Source organism: Phacochoerus africanus, chromosome 15, assembly GCF_016906955.1.
Source record: "Phacochoerus africanus isolate WHEZ1 chromosome 15, ROS_Pafr_v1, whole genome shotgun sequence".
NCBI lineage: Eukaryota > Metazoa > Chordata > Mammalia > Artiodactyla > Suidae > Phacochoerus > Phacochoerus africanus.
Window position 1 is genome coordinate 39,725,475 of NC_062558.1, and position 15,915 is coordinate 39,741,389.

General features: G+C 43.1%; 1 protein-coding gene across 2 annotated transcripts in view; it reads left to right on the forward strand.

Annotated features, from left to right (window-relative positions):
• The first annotated feature begins 6,590 nt into the window (after positions 1 to 6,590).
• The window catches only part of NAA25 (N-alpha-acetyltransferase 25, NatB auxiliary subunit), a 76,729-nt gene continuing 67,404 nt past the window's right edge, over positions 6,591 to 15,915 (forward strand). Inside the window, exon 1 of one of the 2 annotated variants that reach the window (XM_047760019.1) lies at positions 6,591 to 6,698. In XM_047760019.1, the coding sequence (XP_047615975.1) occupies positions 6,641 to 6,698 (58 nt within the window). In that variant the 5' untranslated portion in view covers positions 6,591 to 6,640. The remainder of the gene's footprint in view (positions 6,699 to 15,915) is intronic. The other variant, XR_007132157.1, reaches the window with a different exon arrangement.

The window sequence follows — 15,915 nt, forward strand, 5'->3', positions numbered from 1 at the left end:
ATCTACATGTCTGTCTTTGTGCCAGTACCATATGGTTTTGATGGCTGTTGCTTTGTAGTATAGTCTTAGGTCTGGGAGCCTGATTCCTCCAGCTCCATTTTTCTTTCTCAGGATATCTTTGGCTAGTCTGGGTCTTCTGTGCTTCCAAACAAACTTTAACATATTTTGTTTGAGTTTGGTGAAAAATGTCCTTGGTAATTTGGTAGGGATTGCACTGAATCTATAGTTTGCCTTGGGTGGTACAGTCATTTTGATAATATTGACTCTTCCAATCCAAGAGCATGGTATGTCTTTCCATCTATGTGTGTCATCTTTGATTTTGTTCATCAGTGTCTTACAGTTTTCAGAGTACAGGTCTTTTGTCTCCTTAGGTAGGTTTACTCCTAGGTATTCTATTTTTTTGGATGTGACGGTAAATGGGATTGCTTCTCTAATTTCTCTTTCTGATCTTTCATTGTTAGTATATGGAAATGCCGTTGATTTCTGTCTATTAATTTTGCATCCTGCGACTTTGCCAAACTCATGGATGAGCTCTAACAGTTTTCTGGTAGAGTCTTTAGGATTCTCTAGGTATAGTATCGTGTCGTCTGCAAATATACATGGTTATTATTTTCTTTACTTTTACATAGTTTTGAAACATTTAATAATTGTTAAAATTATGAATTATAGCTTATGGAGAGATAGTATTAGGGCGATGGAAATATTCTGAAATTAAACTGTTGCAATGGTTCACGACTTTGTAAGATATACTAAAAAGTCATGGAATTGTATACTTGAAACAAGTAATTTTTATGGTATGTAAATAACACCTTGATAAAATTGAGTATAAAGAGTATAAAGATATAGCTTACAAAAATTTCATATTTGCTTTGTTTTATTTTTTATTTTTGATTTTTTGGCCTTGTCCATGGCATGTGGAAGTTCCTGGACCAGGGATCAAACCCACGCCACAGCAGCAACCTGAGCCATTTCAGTGACAAGGCTGTATCCTTAAACCACTTCACCGAAGGAGAACTCCTGCTATGTTTTATTTAAAAAAAAAAACAATTAGGGGGTGGGGTTCCTGTTGTAGCACAGTGGAAATGAATCCAACTAGGAACCATGAGGTTGCGGCTTCCAACCCTGGCCGTGCTCAGTGGGTTAAGGATCCCGTGTTGCCCCAAGCTATGGTGTAAGGTCACAGTAGAGGCTGGGATTCCACATTGCTATGGCTGCTGCAGCTCTATTCTAGTCTGGGAACTTCCATATGCAAGCAGGTGCAGCCCTAAAAGGAAAAAAAGAAAACAAACAATTAGGGAATTGCAGTTGTGGCCCCTCAGGTGGTTAAGAACACAACATAGTATCTGTGAGAAAGTGGGTTTAATTCCTGGCCTCACTCAGGTTAAGGATCCAGTGTTGCCACAACTGGTGGCATAGGTTGCAGATGCAGTTTGGATCTGGCCTTGATGTGGCTCTGGTGTAGACTGGCAGTTGCAGCTCTGATTCATCCCCTAGTCTGGAAATTTTCACATGCTGCAGGTGTGGCCCTAAAAAGAAAAACAAAACAAAACATAAAACAATTAGAATGAATGAAATCTGTCCTTTCAGATTTGAAAGTGGCCTAGCATTCATATGCCACCTGGTGGACACAGTTGGAAGTGCTGGGATGGACAAAGGCTGCACAGAGGCATTAGCATTGAGACCTAGGAGAGTTCCTCAGACACAAACTGTCTTTTTCTGATAGGGAAAATGAGGCCAAAGATCACATCTTGAATTACTGGCCAAAGCAAAACAAAAATCCTGGTCCTCCCAACTCTTAGCTTGTGGTTCTTTCTCTGCCTTGATTTCTGCTTACCTTTAATTCTGCGCCAATTTTGCACATGTGGCTTTCTATATGCTAAGCGTTGTGGGAGATTCCAAGATATTACTTCTACTAGGGGATAAGTCAGACTTGGCTAAAATTCATTCCTTGGTGTCCTGAACTATCAGGGAATTATTTCTGCCGTTTTAAGAGAGTAACAATACCAATATTAAAGATAAAAGCAGGAATTCCTGCGGTGGCGCATCAGGATTGGTGGTGTATCTGCAGTACTTGGACAAAGGTTTGATCCCCCATCCAGCACAGTGGGTTAAAGGATTCAGTGTTACCACAGCTGCAGCGTAGGTTGCAGCTGCTGCTCAGATGTGATCACTGGCCTTGAAACTCCATATGACTCAGCAGCCAGAAAAGACAAAGAAAAAAAGATACAATAAAAAAGAGAAAGAGAAAGAGAAAAATAGTACATGACTGTTGTTGAGTGCTTGATTTTTGCCTGTTTCTTTACAAGGACATTTATTCTTTTCCCCAATCCTATGAGGTAGGTACTTTTATTATCATAATTTCATAAATACAGAAACTAAAGCTCAGAGATGTTCAGTAACTTGTTTACAATCACACAGTGATAAATGTCAGAGCCCAGATTTGACATCTAGTGGAGATCCCCACACCCACTACATCCAGATAATGCAGTCCTGGCCCTGTGTTTTTGCCCCCTCACCCCAGCATAGTGCTGTTGTGTGCCTCAATACTCTTGAGTGAGAGGGTGTCTCATCAGAGCAAATCTGCCACCAAATAGGACAAGGTTGAAGGGCTTACTCCCCTGTTCTAAGTCAAGAAAATGGAAACCACCATTTAATGAACATTTGCTATATGTCAAACATTTTCCCATAATGTAAGCTGTAATGTACAGCAAAAAGGATGGCCTTTTGGCTCCCTTGGGGATCATCTCATTTGTTGCTGAAATGAATCAGGCCTGCCAAAGGGTGTGGCAGCCTCCCAGGGAGCAGGTAAGGACAGGCCCAGAGACAGGTGACTGCTTCAGCCTTAGGCGCTGAGGACAAAGTGTAGAAATAAGAAAAGAGAAAGGCCAATTCATCCTACTTGGATGCCCAACAGGTTTTCAGGGTGGAGAGAAACATATTCCACCAGAAAGGTGACTCAAAGATCTCCAGTCCTCTGTTAGGTAGATCTGTAAGACTCTGGCCCTGCCAAGTTCAGGGAACAGAGCGCCCAGCCTGTCAGCATTCCACTGGGGCCAGGCCAACAAAGGTAACCTAAGATCATAGCTGAGCAACCACAGTCCTGGCCAGGAGCCTCCTATGGGCCCCCCTTGAAGACGCTGTATTTTTCCATTCCAGGAAATTCCTGAAACTTAGGTAACTCACTAACTCTTTCATTTGTGCCAAAGATGGACCCCAGCTCTTCACCCTTGCCCTTCCTCTCTCCTTTCCAAGTCCAACCTCAGCCCATTCCTACCAGGCCACATTACCTGAGAGCAAGCCTGGGGTCAGCTTCCTGGAGGCTCCTGACCTTCATCCTTGCTGCTTAAAATGATTTGGGGAGTATGGCATTCTCTTTGGGCTAAGGTAGCCAAGTTTAGCAAATAAAAATACAGGACACCTGAAACTAATATATTATAAATCACCTTTACCTCAATTTAAAAAATATAGGACACCTGGTTAAATGCTCCGATAAACAGTGAATATTGTTTTAGTGTAAGTATGCCCCAGAAATTACACCGTACTTTACCTGACAAGTCTACCCTGGGAGTAATCTTTTTTTTTTATTTTATGACCACACCTGGGGCATATGGAAGTTCCTGGGCCACAGAATGAACCTGAGCCACTGCAGTGAGAATGCCAGATCCTTTAACCCTCTGCACCAGGCAAGGAATTAAACCCGCTTCCCTGCAGCAACCCAAGCTGCTGTATTTGGATTCTTAACCCACTGCTCCATGGAGGGAACTGTCTACCCTGGGAATATTTAAATGCCTTCCATTGGAATTCCTGTTGTGGCTCAATGCGTTAAGAACTCAACTAATATCCATGAGGATGTGAATCTCATTGAGGATGTGGACTTGTTCATGGTTTAAGGATCTGGCATTGCCACAAGCTGCGGTGTAGGTTCTGGTGTGGCTGTGGCTGTGGCATAGGCTGGCAGCTACAGCTTTGATTCAACCCCTAGCCTAGGAACTTCTATATCTCACAGGAGCGGTCTTAAAAAGTTTAAAAAAAAAAATGCCTTCCATTATTCTAGAGCAGATGTTGGCAAATTTTTTTGTGTAAAGTCCCATATGGCGAATATCTTAACTTTATGGGCCATATGGTCTCTGTTGCAACTACTCAGTTTTGCTCCTGTAGCACCAAAACAGCCACCGACCATGCATAAATGGGCATAGCTGTGTTCTAGAAAATTTTTTTTATTTATTTACTATTTGTCTTTTTTTTTTTTTTTTTTTTTAGGGCTGAACCTGGCACAAGGAGGTTCCCAGGTTAGGGGCTGAATTGGATCTGTAGCTGCCGACCTATGCAACAGCCACAGAAATGCAAGATCCGAGCTGTGTCTGTGACTTACACCACAGCTCATGGCAGCACCAGATCCTTAACCCACTAAAATTTTATTTATGAACCCTGGCCTTTGAACTTTACATACCTTTAACATATTGTGAAATATTTTTCTTTTGATTATTTTGATTCTTCTTTTGATTATTTTATTACATTTTAAAAAAGTAAAAATCATTCTTGGCTCATGGCTGTACAAAAACAGTAGTCAGCTAGATATGGCCTATGGGTCATAATTTGTCCACTTCTAACCTAAAGGAGAAGAATGAAACTTTTGTCTGAATCTAAATCACAAGAGGATTTGCAAAGATACAGATTGCTGTGCCCACTCTTAGAGTGATAGATTCACTGGGTCTGGGGGAATGCTTAATAATCAGCAGGTCTAGGGAGTTCCCGTCATGGTTCAGGGGAAACGAATTTGACTAGCATCCATGAGGACTCGGGTTCAATCCCTGGCCTCACTCAGTGGGTTAAGAATCTGGTGGTGTGAGTTGTGGCGTAGGTCACAGATGTGGCTCGGATCCTGTATTGCTGCGGCATAGGCTGGCACCTGTAGCTATGATTTGACCCCTAGCCTGGGAACCTCCATATGCCAAGAGTTTGGCCCTAAAAAGACACACACACACACACACAAAAAGAAATGATTTTTCCATGGGGATCGCATATTGTATCTTTATTGGAGGGACCCCCCCCTTCCCCTCCACCACCACTCCCAACCATTTTCAACAAGAATTTCTCTGTGTACTTGCTTCTGGAATTTTTTTTCTTCCTCTTTAGCTTGCCCCAGGACAGAGTTGGGATGAGAGTTTCTAGTGCAAGTAGTTAAAAAATACCCCCCCCATTATTAAAAATGTATTAAAAATCTATTACTTTGGAATGATTTTAGACTTAACAGAAAGGCTGAAAAGAGGGTAAAGTTTTCACTACTCTTCAACCAGTTAACCTTAATGTTAACATCTTACATTACCATGTAATTTACATTCGTCAAAATAAGAAACCAACATTAGCATAATACTATTAACTAAATTCTAGATTTTATTTGCATTTCTTCTGTTTTTCCACTAATGCCTTTTTTTTTTCTGTCTCAGGATCCCAACCAGGATATCACATTACCTTTAGTTATCGTGTTTCATTGGACTATTATGGTCTGTAGCAGTTTCTCATAGTTTCCTTATTTTTCATGACCTTGACAGTTTTTTGGTTTTTTTCTTTCACCTCGACCCAGGCATGTGGAATGTTCCCAGGTCAGGGATCAAACCCACGCCACAGCATGGCAATGCCGGATTCTTAACCTGCTGTGCCACAAGAGAACTCCCATCTCCCACTTTATTTAACTTTTCTGACAATTGTCGCTTTTTCTAACCACACTATATAAAATTGCCCCCCGTCCCTGTTCTACTTTTCTCAGTTTCATTTATTATCACCTAATATACTGACATACTTATTTGATGATCTCCCTCCCAGCAAGGAAGGCCCCAGGAAAGCTCTGTCTGATTTATTTACAATGTATCTTCTCTGCCTAAATTCGAAACAGAAACAGCCGTATAATAGGCACTCGATAATTATATTGGGTATGAATAAACCCACCAGTAGAAAAGAGGATAGTATCTACCTTCTAAGGAGATACTAGGGTTGTTATGAGTATTAACGAAATAATTCATTTAGAGCTTGCAACACTAACTGCACATACTAACTGAATTACTTTTTTCCTTCAGTTTTATTGCGGTATAGTTGACAAATCCACTGGATTACTATAAATCTAGGATGCTTCTTAGTTGGCTGAGCACCAGGAGAGAGATGAAGGGATCTCGAACTTTTCTGGCAGATTTCTACTGTTGGTCAGCACCCCTTCCCCCTACTCTCTCCTGGGTCACCCTCCCAGAGGAGGTCCCAGTTCCTCAACAATTAATCAAAGACAAGTCTAACTGGTCCTTCAGCACAGATGAGAAATAAAATAAGCTGCAGCAGCCGAGCCCTAACTCTGACCAAGAGTTTCTCTCCTTTCTTCACTCTCTCGTAAGTGACTCGGACGGGATTTTAATAGCAACGGCCGCCTCTGTCAGCTATACTGATTCCATCAGCAAAGGGGAGACGTATCCCTCAAAGTGGCAATAGTCTGTAGGAGGGGTGCGGTGGAAGTGTCGTCCCTTTCCGCGCAGGCGCGTTCAATCGCAACCCCGCGACCATCGCGATAGACGAGCGAGATCGGCGCTGGCCCTTTAACGGCCCCTTCCCGGGGGCCTGCCCTGCGCGTGCGCATTGCTGTTCTGCGCTTGTCATCATGGCGACGCGGGGCCATGTGCAGGACCCTAACGACAGGCGCCTCCGGCCCATTTACGGTGAGTGCCTGGGGCCAGTCTAGTCGCCAGCCGGATACGCCGAGGGCCGCCGGGGCCAGGGCAAAGGCCCAGGAGGGTCGCTGAGTGGCCAGGAGCAGGGCTGGCGAGCACAGGGGGTCGGCCGCGCGGGCCTCTAGGCCTCAGCCACGGGCCTCGCGGAAGCGCCGGCCTGGCCTTCCAGAGCCCTGAGGTGGCAGCTGCGCTGTTAGGGCAGCGGCAGGTCGGCAGAGCTGGCCCGACAGGCAGGCTTTGTGAGACATTTCCTCTGGTAGAGATCTGCTCTGCTCGCAGGTCGCGTTGTTGGGGCCACGCCAAGGGACACCCAAGATCTGCCCGCAGGTGGAAGCTGGCTCCGGTACAGGGCTGAAACACTCTACTTGAGGGAAAACCCCCACTGAAGACTTTTTACTTATGGAAACTGGGCCTAAAATGTTGTCTGACCAACAATGCTTGGTGAACAGAGAGAAACTGAGGTTCTGAGAGAGGAAGGAGCTGACGCAAGGTCACCCGAATCGAGTCAGGAACAGGCCCAGATTTGAGGCTCCCCATCGAAAGCCCTTTGGTGGAGGAACAGCTGCTCAGGGCACACGTGGGAGGCGGGGGCGGGGGGGGGGGTGGTCTTGGGCCCAAAATAGCGATGGGAAGACTGTGATAGTTTGGAGGGGCGTGCAGGGCCTTTCCTTTCTGTAGCTTTTCTGGCTTTCTGCAGCTTGCCTTTTGCGTGCTGAGTGGATCCCCCTTTGTAACGCTTAGCCCAATCCTCAGGTTTTAAGACCTTGATATCATTCTGCTACACTTATTGTGAAAAATCACATATTTGAATCACAGAAACATCTCTTCAATTACCGAGGTGTTCTGTAATTGGATAGTGGTTCCTGTTAGATGGTTGTATGGTCTTGGTCTGTGTCACTTCTTGATGAAGGAAGGCTTCAAGGTCAGTGGTTTTTCGCAAAATTAGGTCTCATGTTTATAGTGTGGATGTTACTAAATGGAGGTTTCTCTGCAGGGCTGAGATCACTTAACTTTTTTTTTTTGGAAGGGGGTAACTATATTTCTGGTACAATTGCTACTTTTTGTAATTTGTATGATACTTTACTCACATCTCATTTGATTCTAGCAACAGCTTTGTGAGGTGGGTAAAAATAATAATAGCTAATATGTATAGACTGTTAATTATGTCAGTCACTGTCCTCAGCCTTTTATATTTATTATTTAATTTTCACACATACTCCTGAGATAGGTAGTTTTTACAACCCCCTCCCTTTCTTTCCACAGATGAGGAAACTGGGGCTTTATTGATGTGTAATTTGTCTGTGGTCACTCAGCTAACATGAAGCTAGGATCTGAACCCTCGTGGACTGTCCCAGACTTACTCTTTTAACTACTGTGCTAGAAATCACCTCGCTTTGAGCTGAAAACACTGGCTTACCAAAGGTCACATAGGTGGTGAGTGGTAGATTTCCATTTTCCCAGGACTGTGTATTCTCATGCCTCCAGTAAATATTTTCAAAGGGCAGAGATGACATATGCAAGGATGACGGAGAGTAGGAACTGAATCCAGGGTTTACAATTTGTGGCTCATTATACAGCTATCTGCAAAAGCTGCCTGTAGACTTCTCTCTCTCTTTTTTTGGCCTTTTAGGGCTGCACTGTGGCCTATGGAGGTTCCCAGGCTAGGGGTCAAATCAGAGCTGCAGCTGCTGGCCTACCCCACAGCCACAGTAATGCCAGATCCGAGCTGCATCTGCGACCTACACCACAGCTCACAGCAATGCCGGATCCTTAACCCACTGAGCAAGGGCAGGGATTGAACCCGCATCCTCATGGATACTAGTTGGATTTGTTTCCGCTGAGCTGCAATAGGAACTCCAGGTATTTACTTTTGATTTTTGAAAACCACCCTGACCTTCCTAGAACTTTATTACTCATTATCCTTTTGCTAAAATGATTCTCTTGCGCTATGGGGTTCTGAACAGATTTTGTATTCTCATGTGACTTGGTGAGCCCTAATGCTTTCTTTTACCATTATTCACTTTATTTATTTATTTTTTGTCTTTTTGCCTTTTCTAGGGCCGCTTCCGCAGCATATGGAGGTTTCCAGGCTAGGGGTCAAATCAGAGCTGTAGCCGACAGCCTACGCCAGAGCCACAGCAACTCAGGATCTGAGCCTCATCTTCGACCTACACCACAGCTCATGGCAACGCTGGATCCTCAACCCACTGAGCGAGGCCAGAGACCGAACCCACAACCTCATGTGTCCTAGTCAGATTTGTTAACCACTGCGCCCTGATGGGAACGCCACCATTATTCACTTTAAAATTTTTTTTTTATTTTTTTCTTTTTTTTGTCTTTTTAGGGCCACACCCACAGCATATGGAGGTTCTCAGGCTAGGGGTCAAATTGGAGCTACAGGTGCTGGCCTACGCCACAGCCCCGGCAATGCCAGAACTGAGCCATGTCTTCCACCTACACCACAGCTCAGGGCAACGCTGGATCCTTAACCCACTGAATGAGGCCAGGGATTGAACCTGAAACCTCATGGTTCCTAGTCAGATTCATTTCTTCGGCACCACGACGGGAACTCCACTATGGGCATCTTGATTGTTGGGGACAGTTCAAAAAAAGGTTCTCTGTGGAAGTGACATTTTACTTTGGACATGAAAGAAGAGCAGAGGTTAGTTAGGCCATGAGATGGGGAGGAATGATGGACAGAGAGAGTACGTAAAAAGATCTTGTTCTACTTGAGGACCTAAGAAGAGACTTAAACAGTTGGAATATGGAGATGGGTGAGACGAGGCTTCAGAGGTAGACGGACTCAGCTTTGTAAGCCATTTTAAAGTTTTTGACATTTGTTTTAAAGACAGTGGGAAAAGCTGAAGAGATTTAATTGGAGTGGTGTAATTAGGCTTGCACTTTAGAAAGATAGCTCTGAATACTGTGGGGGAAGTAATTTAAAAGGGAGCAAATGTAGTGTGTAAGGCCGTCAGTTAGAAAGCATTTGTTATTATTATTATTATTATTATTTCAGCTAACCCTAGGGCATGTGGAAGTTCTTGGGCGAAGGATAGAATCTGAGCTGCAGCTGTGACTTTTAAATTTATTTTAAAATAATCTGTATCATTACCATTAGTAGAAAACCTGTTACTTGCCTGAGAAAACAAAACCATAAAAATAAATACATACAGAGCTCTCATTATGGCTCAGCAGGTTAAGAAACTGACATAGTATCCTCGAGGATGTGGATCCCTGGCCTTGCTTAGTGGGTTAAGGATCTGGCATTGCTGCAAGCAGCAGCACAGGTCACAGATGTGGCTAGGGTCCGGTGTTGCTGTGGTGTAGGCCAGGAGCTGCAACTCCAATTCAACCCCTAGCAGGGAAACTTTCATATGCCTCAAGTGTGATCATTAAAAAAAAAACAAAACAAAAAGAACAACCATACAATGAAAACAAAACAATGTTATTAAAGTCTTTTTCCTTTTTTCTTGCTGCCTTTGTGGCATGTGGAAGTTCCTGGGCCAGGGATTGAACCCGTGCCACCACAGTAATCAGAGCCACTTCAGTGACACCACCAGATCCTTAACCTGCTGAGCCACCAGGGAACTCCTTAACCAGTTTCTGATCATTGTGAAACTCTGAGATCTATGCCTTCTTTGTTTAAAAAGGAAAAATAGGTGGAGTTTCCTGGTGGCCTAGTGCTGAAGCATCCAGCATTGTCACTGCTGTGGCTTGGGTCACCACTGTGGTGTGGGTTTGATCCCTGGCCCAGGAACTTCTACATGCTATTAGCACAACTTTAAAAAAAAAAAGTATTAGCAAGTATTAAAGAAGTGACAGGGAGTTCCCATCGTGACTGGAGTTCCCGTCATGGCTCAGTGGTTAATGAATCTGACTAGGAACCATGAGGTTGTGGGTTCGATCCCTGGCCTTGCTCAGTAGGTTAAGGATCTGGTACTGCCGTGAGCTGTGGTATGGGTTGCAGATGCCGCTCGAATCTGGTGTTGCTGTGGCTCTGGTGTAGGCTGGTGGCTACAGCTCCGATTAGACCCCTAGCCTGGGAACCTCCATGTGCTTCAGGTGTGGCCCTAAAAAGACAAACGACAAAAAAAAAAAAAAAAAAGAAGTGACAGGCTGAAGTTTTGCCTCTGGCACAGTGGGGTAATGATCTGACTTGTCTCTGTGGAGATGCTGCTTTGATTTCTGACCTGGTGCATCCCTATGCCTTGCTGCAGCTGTGGCATAGTTTGAAGCTGTAGCTCAGATTTGATCCCAGTCCCCGGCCTGGGGACTTCCATATACCGAAGGTGTGGCTGAAAACGGAGGAGAAAAAAAAAGAAATGATAGGCTAATACCAAACTGAGACTATCCTTAATATAAAGCAAATATTAGAAAAGAGCTCAACTTTTTCACTGTGAGTGTTATCTAGTGCTGCCTGTAAGAACCTCCTGAAAACTTTTAGTTGGAGTGATGTTTTGAAAAACACTGCTTTTGGAGTTCCTGTCATGGCTCAGTGGTTAAGGAGTCCAACTAGGAACCATGAGGTTTCGGGTTCGATCCCCGGCCTTGCTTAGTGGGTTGAGGATCCGGCGTTGCCGTGAGCTGAGGTATAGGTTGCAGATGCGACTCGGATCCCGCGTTGCTGTGGCTCTGGTGTAGGCCGGCGGCTACAGCTCCAATTCGACCCCTAGCCTGGGAACCTTCATATGCCGCTGGAGCGGCCCAAGAAATGGCAAAAAAAGAAAAAGAAAAGAAAAACACTGCTTTCACCAATACATAATCTTTTCTTTTTTTTTGGTCTTTTTTTAGGGCCACACCCGAAGCATATGGAAGTTCCCAGACTCGGGGTCAAATCAGCCGCAGCCACAACACCACCAGATCCAAGCTGCATCTGTGATGTGATGTACACCACAGCTCATGGCAATGCTGGATCCTTAACCCACTGCAGAGGCAGGGATTGAACCCACATCCTCATGGATACTAGTTGGGTTCTCTTTTTTTTGATTCAAATTTAACATTGTGGGGGTTATATATATACATATAGCATATCGCTGTGGAAAATCTTGATTCCTAACAACATTAACACCGTTACTTGCTTTATCCTGTAATATAAAAAATAGTTGCAAGATAATACTACTGTTAACAGTAAAACTATTTAATTCATGAAGCTTATGATTTCTTTGCAGCTCTGAGCTTAGAATATTTTCAATCGATGATATACTGGGTTAATACCTCGAAGTAATTATTTTCTCTGTATAGTTATATCACCAACTTGATAAGTAGTTGAAAACAATGAAACATCCATTTTAGTTCTTTCCTAATTTTTAGGGATTACTTTTCCTTTGTGATTTATCTTTTGGAAATATAAAATATTTTTTTATAATGATTTTTATTTTTTCCATTATAGCTGGTTTACAGCATTCTGTCAATCTTCTACCATATAGCAAGGTGACTCAGTCACACATACATGTATACGTTCTTTTTTCTTACATTATCATGCTCCATCATAAGTGCCTAGATGTAGTTCCCATTGCTATACAGCAGGATCTCATTGCTTATCCATTCCAAAGGCAATAGTTTGCATCGATTCTAGTTGGGTTCTTAACGCGCTGAGCCACAATGAAAAGTCCATCTTATTGTTTCCTATGCCTTATTTGTGGGTGGCTGATTTTGGCTTACTCCTCTTACTAAAAAAAGCAATACCAATCCTCATGGTCAAGTCATAGTTACCCTTGAGTAAGTTATAAAAGGCTAAAGAATAGATGCCCAGACTTTAGAATATCTTTTTTTTTTTTTTTTCTGACCACACCTGTGGCACGTGGAAGTTTCTGGGCCAGGGATCGAACCCAAGCCACAGCAGCGACCCAAGCCACTGCAGTGACAATGCCAGATCCTTAACTCTCTGTGCCACAGGGGAACTTTTGGGAAACATTTTTATTGGCCTGTTTTCTCCAAGAGCTATGTGATTTATATTATAGAGTTAGTGATGTAAATGGAAATAAAAATTTCCCAAAAAACTTAGCAACCAATTAATCAGTAGTTATCTAGGCATCCAAGAAAGGGGAGCCTGACAGCAGTCTGAATGTAGTGGGGTGTCTTAGTTAAAACTCTTGGGTGCAAGGAACACAAGCCCATTGACACTAGCTCAAGTAAAGGGAGGTTGTTTATAAACCCTTGTGGGAGCTTAGGGCAGGAATGCAATGTTCTAGGACCTGATGGATACTGGAAAGCTGTCAGGATCTGAAGCTTCTTTCCTAGATGCTCAGCTCTGCTCTTATCTGTTTAGTTCTCTTCTCTTTTTTTCTGCTTAGGTTCTTCAAACTTTTTTTTCCCCCCTGCTTACTCAGCAATTTACCCAGGGCCAACATTTTGGCTTTGTGGCCACACCAAGCTGAGGACAGGGTAGAGAAAGGTCATTAGCCTCTCCCTGAGAGCTTAATCAGCACTGCTCCTCCCCCAATTTTTGATAGGGATAATTGACATTCTTTATATTATAAATAGTATATGAATGAAGAGTCAAGAGATAACTCCTTTTCTTCACTCCCCAGCTTGCGTTCCCTGAATCTCCTCCCAAATGGAAATACTGGGGCTACCACTGATCATCTCAGATTGCAAATATTTAATGCCTTCCGAGTGAGGTTCTCCCTAGCTTTTTTTTTGTCTGCACCTGCAGTATGCAAAAGTTCCTGAGCCAGGAATCGAACCTGTGCCACAGCAGTGACCCAGTCCACTGCAGTGATAATGTCATATCCTTAACCTGCTATGCCACAAGAGAATAGAACTCTTCTCCATAGCTTTTTGACTCTAGATTTCAGCATTGCAGTTACAGATTACCAGGAAGAAACTTAATTTACCCAGTTTAGGTCAAATGTCCACTCCATTGGGCCTCAGTTACATGGTCTAGACTTGCTCATCCAGTTCTGCCCTTTCAGCGGAGTTCGTGGAAACCATTCCCAGTGAAGTAGGTGTGGGTAAAGTATATCAGAGTTCCCTTGTCAACAACAAAGGAAAAAGTTAATATCCTTATAGTTTCAACCTCTGATCCATTTATGGGCAGATCCTCAGAGCTGGGATCTTATCAAAGATAATCTGATCTCTGAGACAGGATGTGTTCTATGAACCTGATTTTTTTTGGTTTTGTTTTTTGTGGGGTTTTTTTTGGCCAACCCATGGCATATGGAGTTCCTGGGCCAAGGATCAGATCCAAGCTTTAGATGCAACCTACGGGCAGCTACGATGACACCAGATCCTTATCCCACAGTGTTGGGTGGGGAATGGAACCTGCGTCCCAGCACTTCAATGACACCACTGATCCTGCTGCACCAGAGCAGGAACTCCCAAGATTGTGTGTTTTTAGATTTCAGTTATTTCCAATCTCTCTACCTGAGTTATCAAGTCTTTGATCTTTTCTAGATTGTGATTCCCTCCAGAGATTGTGATTCCCTCCAGAATAAGTCTTCTTAATTTTTACATTTTACATTTTTAGTGTATTTCTGTTGGTTGGTCCTGGGCTACCAGGGCTGTAAATGATTTTGAGTTACTTCCTCTGTCTTTATTGCTGACTTGGGATCTTGATGAGCAAAGAGGAACCAGTAATGATAGTAGATTGTAACCTAGCCTGTGTTCAGTCATCTTTCCATATTTCAGATCAACAGCTACCACCCTATTTCCCACTTACAACACTTATTACTTTCCTGTTCTATAACTGAATCTTTGCTCTTATTTTTATTTATTTATTTTTAGGGCTACACCTCTGGGATATGGACGTTCTCAGGCCAGCCACAGCCATAGCCACAGCCATAGCAATATGGAATCCAAGCCATGTCTACGACCTACACCACAGCTCATGGCAATGCTGGATCCTTAACCCACTGAGCGAGGCCAGGGATCGAACCCGCAACCTCATGATTCCTAGTCGGATTTGTTTCCGCTGTGCCACAATGGGTACTCCTAGATATATATTCTTTAATTAGTAGACTTTATTTTCAAAACAGTTTTAGATTGTACTGATTTCTTATTACCATGGCTACCCCCAAGTTTCCTTTGTAAGGTCTGCTAAAGTTGCTGAGTCAATATGATATGTTGTTATTATTATTATTATTATTTTTTTTTTTTAGGGCAGCTCCTGCGGCACATGGAGGTTCCCAGGCTAGGGGTCTAATTGGAGTTACAGCTGCCGGCCTACGCCACAGCCATAGCAATGCCAGATCTGAGCCGCATCTGCGGGACCCACACCACAGCCCATGGCAACGCTGGATCCTTAACCCACTGAGCGAGGCCAGGGATCGAACCCCCAACCTCACGGCTCCTAGTCGGATTTGTTTCCACTGCGCCACGGTGGGAACTCTGTGATATGTTGTTATTTTCAACTATAAAGTCCATAGTTTACTAGTTTATATTAGGGTTCATTCTGTGTGTTGCACATTCTGTAGGTTTTGACAAATATGTAATGACATGTATCCATTATTACAGTTTCATATAGAATAGTTTCATTGCCTTAAAAAATCCCCTGTTCTCTACCTATTCTTCCCTCCCCCAACTCCTTGCAACCACCGATTTTTCTATTGCTTATAATTTTTGCCTTTTCCAAAATGCTGGACACTTGGAATCATATAGTATGTAGCTTTGTCAGATTGGCTTCTTTCACTTTGCAATATGCATTTAAGGGTCCTCCGTGTGTGTGTGTGTGTGTGTGTGTGTGTGTGTGTGTGTGGCTTGATAGCTTATTTCTTTTTATCGCTGAATAATATTCCATTGTATGAATGGATATACCATAGTTTTGTTTATCCATTTGCCTATTGAAGTTTCTCCCAAATTTTGACAGTTATGAATAAAGCTGCTGTAAACATTTGTGTGCAGATTTTTGTATGAAAGTAAGTTTTGAACTCATTTTGGTAGAGAGTAGCCCTTGCTCCATGTTCTCACAAACATTTGGTCCCCAAGAAGGAACCTGGTAGTGGTAGTGGGCTGTGGATTGGTCTGTGTTCCGTCATTTTTCTATATTTAGAAATGACAGCTACCACTGTTTCCCATTTAAAACACTTCTCATTTTTGGGGGGAGGATCTTCTTATCTGGAAATTAATCTCTGCTTTTGTTAGACTTTTGAATATAATTCATTGTTTTTCTTTTTTAACACAGTTTTATAGTAGGTCTCCATGTTTCTTGAATTTTGGAATGGATATATATATATATTTTTTCTTTTGTTGTTGTTGTTGTTGTTGT